This window comes from Petaurus breviceps, unplaced genomic scaffold, assembly GCF_028583685.1.
Source record: "Petaurus breviceps papuanus isolate PSGF00001 unplaced genomic scaffold, PetGlider_PUasm1.0 184, whole genome shotgun sequence".
Taxonomy (NCBI): Eukaryota; Metazoa; Chordata; class Mammalia; order Diprotodontia; family Petauridae; genus Petaurus; species Petaurus breviceps.
This window is the reverse complement of record NW_027185793.1, coordinates 6,455,757-6,463,620: the sequence shown is the minus strand read 5'-3', so window position 1 is coordinate 6,463,620 and position 7,864 is coordinate 6,455,757. Positions and strand designations below refer to the sequence as shown.

The 7,864-nt window shown below is 39.5% G+C and overlaps 1 protein-coding gene and 1 pseudogene across 1 annotated transcript; both read right to left on the bottom strand.

Annotated features, from left to right (window-relative positions):
• Nucleotides 1-3,776: 3,776 nt before the first annotated feature.
• Nucleotides 3,777-5,171, bottom strand: LOC138161315 (kinesin-like protein KIFC1). The gene is given in 2 exon segments (XM_069088125.1): nt 3,777-4,492; nt 4,494-5,171. Coding segments are annotated over 2 exon segments (1,239 nt in total). The 3' UTR covers nt 3,777-3,931.
• Nucleotides 3,777-5,915, bottom strand: LOC138161316 (kinesin-like protein KIFC1 pseudogene; annotated as a pseudogene).
• Nucleotides 5,916-7,864: the final 1,949 nt, after the last annotated feature.

Here is a 7,864-nt window from a genome sequence, read left to right as displayed (position 1 = left end):
CCTTCCTTCCTTCCTTCCTTCCTTCCTTCCTTCCTTCCTTCCTTTCTTTCCTCCTCCCTATTTTCCTCCCTCCTTCACTTCCCCCTTCCCTCACTTCCTTCTTTATTTCCTTCCTTCTTTCTCTTGCTTTCATTCATTGTAAAATTTTATTAATGTTTTATTCATACAATACAGACTTTTGCATATTACCCTTTTTTGATGAGAGGTATCCAGCAACAAAATAAAATAATTAAGTAAATTCTATAAACACAACAAGGACATCATAAGAAAATGCATGTAATATTACAAAATCCTATCACTTTACTCTACATCTCTATTTTAGATATTATTTTATTAAAAAGATATTATTTTCTCTCCCTCCAAAATCATCTCATTGAAAAAAAGGAGAAAAGAAAGATAAATTACTTGTACCAATATGCATTATCAAGCAAAAGGAATCTCCTCATTTTCTGAATGTAAATATGTATATACATATATATAATATATGTATGTGTAAATGTATACTATATATGTATATATAAATAAATGTGTGTATATGTTTATACACACATTATATATATATATATTATATCACTATATTATTATACATTATTGTTATATAATATATTTTATATATATATATATATAATCAATCATTCTGTACCTTAAATTTGTCACATATTTGAGAGGAGGTGGATAGTGTGCTTCATCACTTGCATTTTGGAATTGTGGATGGTCTTTTTATTAAACATATTTCTTCCAGCTTCCAAATTTGTTTGTAAAGTATTGTTGCCATTATATAAATTGTTCTACTGGTTCCACTCATTTCATTCTCCATAGGTTTATAAAACTGTTCATTTTTACAATATTGATTTTATAATAGAAATTTTTCTTCAGGCTCTACTTACTTTACTCAGCATTGGTCCATAAATGTCATTCCATGTCTCTTTGAAATTAACTGTTTCCTAATTTCTTAAATCACAGTAGTACTTCATTATATTTGTAATTCTTTCTATAGCCAATTCTGGTATTCTTTCTCCTGTGACAACTAGTTGCCTGTACTGAAAGAGTTTTCAACTCAACTTTACAATTATTTTTGTTTTATTTTTTTCTGGAGACAACTAGTCAATAATACTGAGGATTATAGTCTGAGAATTAGAGGTACTGAGAATTATAGTCTCTCTCCTAAAGACAGAATAGTAGCAGGGAGCTTTCCCCTCCTATAAATACTTCTCTCAAAAAATCTAAAAATTGTATAAGATTGAATACTGATGGAGAAATCCAAGAAAACTTCTTAGTGTTTTTTTTAGTCTTGCTAAACATCAGGATAGATACAAGGAAGTCTGCTGACACTCAAGATAAGAAGAAAGGTTTCCATGAGGAATATTCCACCATAGTAAGAATTAGTGTGCAAAGGCAAAAAGGGAACAAACATCCATTACTAAACAAATGGCATGCACCTTGAGGTATTGACTGGTTGCTCCCCAGTTGTCTGTCACTCTCCAGTTTTAGGTATATGTTTGCTCTGACTTTAGTCCACCTCAGGAACTTGTAAAGAGTGAGGGAAAGGGGTAGTGCAGCAATCAGAATTTTCTTTGTTCGGGCCAGTTTAGGAAGATTGAAAGCTGGCAATTCTACAGCAGGAATTATTGCTGAGATCTTGGAATAACCTAATTATCAGTTCCTTCAAAATGAAGCAACAGGACTAGTTCTTTCCCTCCAGAAGTGAGCAGAGGTTGAATCTAAAATAAACACGAAAGTCATAAAAAAGGTTTGAAGATCAGGAGAACAAAAAGAAAAAAAAAAGAATCTCACCACAAATATATATATTATTGTGGCAAGAATGCTCAAGACATAAACTTAGAAGAGAATGATTCTAAAATGTCTATAAGCAAAGCCTCCAAAAAAAAAGTTATCACAAATTCAATCAGAATTCTTGGGGGAAATGAAGCAAAAAAACAATTATTTTAGTTACAAATGTTTTGTTTTTATAAAAGAAATGACAGTTACTGAAGAAACAATTCAAAAGGAATTAACAGCTTTTCACAAGGTACAAGACCTTGCTCAAGAAAGAAATTTCCTAAATATTAAAATGAGAGAGGATTCTGGGAAGATGGTGTGGTAAGTCAGAAAATTTCATGTCTCAAGATTTTTCCCCACAAGAGTTAAAATAGCACCTTAGGGGAAAAAAACTGTGGGTGGAAATAAATAAGAATAGGGTCATAAATGGGGTCAATTCAATTGTGATTGAAGGGGTGGGGAACTTTTGACCTTTTTGTGCTCTGTGATTAAACAAATGAATGTACTTTACTTATCATTGGAAACTAATCTCCATTTGAGAAGAGTAGCTTTGTGATGGACTAAATGAATGTACATCCTGGGGGTGGAGTAGTACTTAGAAGAGCTCTTTGGGATTGATTAAATGAATGTAATGTCCAGGGGTGGGGTCGTACTTGGAGATTATTGAATTACACTTAGTAAATGCTGTATTTTGAATAATGTCATATATTGATCTTCTCTGTTCTTAATTTTTCACTGAATAAAATGGAGAGCACCTATGCTGGTATTTTGAACCTTGGGAAATTGCCTTTGCTTGGCACTACAAGAGCAAAAAAAAAAGTCAAAATTCCCCACCCTTGCATCCCAACAGAATCTACCCCAGAATTATAACAAGCTTAAGCACAGCATTTAATACCCAAAGAGAGGTCTTTTCTTCATCTTGCCCTGAGGAAAGTTCTCAGCAATCTTTGTTCCTGGGGGGACAAAGTTTAGCAGGGCAACAAGATACATTGCCAGTGTCCTCATTAATTCATTCTCTGTCTGCACAACAGTCCTAGGACCCCTGAAAACATTAGCAAAACCCTCTTCCAGGATTTCTGTAAACATACCACAAGAAAATCTTTCTTTAAGGTTTCTGAACCAACAGCAAGGTTCTAGAACCTCTGCAACAACAACACTGGCTTTCACCAGTGAACCAATCTGGCAAAACAACATCAAAACAGACAGACAAAGTACCAGCATAACAGCCATGTCTCCTCAGTCCTTGGCAGCTCTGGGTGGCAGCTCTCAAAAGTCCTGGGCAATTCAAACTGGCCCTGAGAAATCCTCTCCATCTCTCTCTGCCTCTAAGTTGCTGCTTCCAAAAAGTTCTTCTGCCTCTCTTTTTGATTGAGTCTCTCTAAATTTATGTCACCAGCTCCTCCAAGTTCAGCACTCTCTTTTCACATCAACAAGTCCATCCCACAAGTGGGATTCACAAGCTTTGGGTTTTAACATAATCAATTAAAAAACCAAGGCAATACAGGGGGATCTTTAAATTCCATTACTATTACAGGTGGCACTGGGGAGGGTCTCCATTGCTCTAATTCCCAGATTCCTGCAAGGTCAGGTCACTTAAAAACTTAGGCCAAGTGGATGCTAAAGCCACTCTAGATTTTATTTTTCAGAATGGGGAACTTCACAGCAAATTATCCCTCACAAATCACCCCTGTTCTTTCATACCTTTTGAAGTTTCTTAAGTCTAATTACCCTAATTGCATTGACAACATACAAGGCCCCAGTCCCCTTTATGAGTGCAGATACAGAGATTCAAAAGAAAACAGTAATAAACAATTATCCTTTCCAAGTCCAAAAGTGTCTTTTCACACTGTTGTCTGGATCTGAGTAAGTCCTCTGGTGGCTTAGGGTCATCCATTTTCAGTCCTGCATCCCAGACTCTCTTCCACCTTTTTTCATTCCTTTACCTACAAAAGGAACCTTGGGACCAATTTAAAATACCACTCCAAGAACCCTTATCATTCTTTTTTTTTTTTTTGCTAGGATAACTTTATTTTGTAATATATGGTTATATTAACCTAATTATATAAATCTAGTTGCCAGGCTAATTAATTACAAATATCACCTCTTACACATGTATAAAAAACATAAAAACAGGACACAAAGACTGGCCCTTCTATTTCTTGTTGGCTCGTGCAGTGCCAATAACACACTGGTTTACCTTGGAGGCAAATCTCAGTGAGTTGAGAGACTCTGAGAAGTTTTCTTCCAATGGGGAGATATTCACAAACATAAGCATTTTGGCAGTGCCCCTTAGAGAATTCTGCAGCAGGTATGTGAGCTTGCTGTTCCGGTATGGCACATGTGGCTCCTTATTGCTCAGAGCCATGATGACAAGCCCCAGTGTAGACAGGCTGCTGTTGATGGCCTGGGTCTCCTTCAGTCATTCTCGATCTGCAGGGCCAGTGGACAAGCCAGGGTCCAGTCTTTCACTCCCAGCCAGGTCTACTAGGTTGAGAGGGGCTGCACAGTGTAAATTCTGGCCCATGTGCTTCCCTGAAGTCTGCAGTTGGAACACACTATGGCTTCGTGATGACTGCTCATTTTGTGTTGTTCGAGCCACTGCCCGATTCTGTGGAGCCAGATGGAGCAGGGCCTCCACCTCTTCTTCACAGGAAACGGGGACATATTGGGCATTGGTGACAATAAGCTCCTTACTTCCAGGGCCAGCCAGCCAGTCTAATCTCATACTCAGTCCCCTGGCACTTTTGGGCCCCACCCACACAAGCCAACAGGTCCCTGATGGTTTCATTGTAGATCTCCACATAGCTAGCCACAAAGGTGTAGCTCCAGCCTTGGGCCTCCAGCTTCCGGGCTACTGAAAAGAGATGCCTTATAGATCGTGGAATTAGCCCCTCAACTTGAGGGTCTCCCCCTGGCCCTCCTTCCATTGTGAATGTCTTGCCACTGCCTGTCTGGCCATAGGCAAAGATGCACACTGGGTAACCATCCAGGGCTGACTGCACAAGCAAGGAGACTTCTTCAAACACCTCATTCTGTTTGCTCCCTGGTAGGAACACTCGGTCAAAGGAGAAGTCATAGCAGAGAGGAGGACCTGGTAGCCCTCCTATGATGCTACAGCGATCATCAGTTGGCCGAGTAAGGCTGAGTCGAGTGGAAGGCTCAGAGGCCCCATTAGGTCCAGGAGGAAAAAGAATGAGGCCAGGAGGTGGTGTGGGCTCTCCAGGTAGGGCAGGGCGGACTCTGCAAAAGACCCGGAAGTTACCCCTGAGCTCTTGCAGCTGGTTGTGCAGATACCGTCGCTCCATCTCAAGACCATGGAGATGTTCTGTCCTCTCAGCCAACAAGGCTGCCTGTGTTGTGATCTCTGCCTGACTCTTGGCCAGGGCTGCCATTGATTCTTGGAGTTGTGCCTCCTGGACCTCAAGCCCAGCAGCGAGGTCCCTTCACTCTCCTTGCAACTGTAACTGCTCTTCTTGCAATGACTGAACTAGGCCTTCCTGAGTATGCAGAAGTTCCTCCAGCTCCTGGACCCGGGCACTCAACTTCCCCAGTTCCAGTTGGTCTTGCTTAGCTTGGGCCCGAGCCTCAGTCAGCTCCCCAATCAACACCTTATTCTCAGCTTCCAGAGTTTTGGCTTGTTGCTCAGTTTGCCCAAACTGACTCCTTAGTTCCCAATTCTCCCTGGTTAGAATCTCAGTCTGTACCTGGCAGGCACTGAACTCCTTTCGTAAGTCACACAGCTGTCCCTTCACATCCCAGGCTGGATGCTTGCTAGATCCTTTCCTTGCTGTTTTAGGGAACACTCCTGATATGGATTTTGGTGCAGAGGTGGCAGAGATTGGCTTCCCACTCTTTACATCTGTGGTGGCAGCTGTAGTATGCCAGGGTCCTGTTTTCAGGGGAGCCTTCTGGGCTGCTTCCTGTTTTTTTGCCCTGGGCATAGTAGCCACAGTGGGGACCCTGGGATGAGAGATGGCAATAGTTACTGCTTTTCCAGGACCTCGAATCCGCTTCTTCTTGGGCTCAGGGGCATTCTCTTTATCTAGTTTTCTCTTTGCACCAAGGCCTATTACTGGCAATCGAGAAGATGAGGCTTTGTCTGGGGGCATCTTCAATTCCACGTTTCCCTTTTCCATCAGTGATAACTTCAGCTGCTCCTACTCCGGTTCCGTCAAGTCCCAAGGCGGGAGAAGGGAAGGCACCGGAGGGAGAGGGGACAGGCCAGGCAGGGGCGGGGCAGAGCGGAGAGGATTCCTCCTCCTACCACCCAAAACCACACATTCTAAGACCCCCCCCCCCCACTATCTCCAAAGATTCCAGCCTCCCACCCTTATCATTCTTACAAAATTAAAATTGGAGTTTTGGTCAATTGTCATGATCATATATTCAAACCAGTTTCCTATATTTTGCATTAACCCATTATTAATTCCTCCTCCAGGAGAATGGGATTTCACTAAGGAATTTATATTAATCTCACAATTAAAACAATTAATATTTTTACCAAGTAGTCCAAAGATTATCCTCCTTTTCACATTAACCAATTGTAACAAAGTTGAGACAAGTATGATACTAACTAAATGTCAGAATAATATTCCCACAAACCCTTGATCTATTTATCCTTATACTATTACAAAGAACCAAAGGACTCTGATTTATACAGGATTACCTATACTAAATCCTAAGCCTAATAGCTTTATCTTAATAGTAACTTGAGATATTCCAGAATCAAGTATTTAATAGATTTGTTGTTGTCTTTTCAAAACTTTTGATTACTGAAACTTGCCACCAAAAAAGGGGACTTTAAAACTGTAATGAGGGAACCATTTCCCCAACTTCAGAATGTCAATCCCAGGAAAAATGTATACCAGGTTGCAATCTGCATTGAGCCAAGCTCAAAGTCTGCCAGGTGTCTCTGGGAGGGTAGATTCAAGAGAATCTTACCTCAGCTCATGAGGAACAGTCATTCTCCAGACCTTCCATACCCATACTTCACAGGCCTTCCATACCTATACTTCACAGGGTCTGGCATCATGTATCAGTGGCTTGGATAGCTTGGATAGATTTTCTTAATGTCCATACTGGAGTTAGACTCAAAGGAACAATCGGTTAACAGTCCCATCAAATCTTTAATAACAAGCTCCAACAATTAGTTTAACATATGACTATCTCAGATTGGTAAAAGAACATCTCTAAATTGAGGCTCAAATAAGATGTATTCATTTCTATATTTATTCTTGTTTATGAAAATAAAATATCCCATCAGGATTATAAAATATTGCTCAAATAGATTTGCATCTACTTCCCAAGCTTCCCTATCTTTCTAGGACTATATTTAATCTTAACTAACACTAAAATTTATTTTCTCTCAACTAAAAATATCTCTTATTTAATCCCAGCAATTAGTTCAGTCAATTGTTTTAATACCCAATTGCTCTTTCATCACTTTAAAATACAGTGGGACCCCATTCCACACATATATACATATAAAAATTTTCTATAGTAACTTTATAATCCCAATCTCAGTCCATGGGATAGTGATTCAATATTGCATTTGTATCCTTATATCCTTTCCTTCTCAAATATGATTGAGTTATTAATTACTAAATCAAGTTACAAATCCTTCTGCCTTCCCCAAACTTCCTCATACTCTCTCAACATACTTAAACCATCTGATATGAAGCTTTACAGACCACTATCTAGAGACAAGAGGGGCTTGGATAAATCCCCATTTGTCCCCAAACCTTCTTATCTACCTTCCATATTTCTAATCAAGCCTTTACCCTTAGAAATCTCTCAAACCCATTATCCAGATTGTTCAGCTTTGCTTTACATTTTTTGTGTTAAGGGGAATAATCACTAAAACTTTATGAAAGATTTACCCTATGCCTAACTTTGCATTGATTACTAAAGTCTGCCATAAAGATGAAAAGCAGGGACCTGACTTGATAAAGCATCCAAGGATGCAGTGTAGTCCCTAAACCCTTTTACTTTAACATCAATTTACTCTTACTGAATTGCAATATACCACAAAGATTTACCAGAATTGCCATTCTAAATTCCAAATTTATACTAAAACCAATTACTG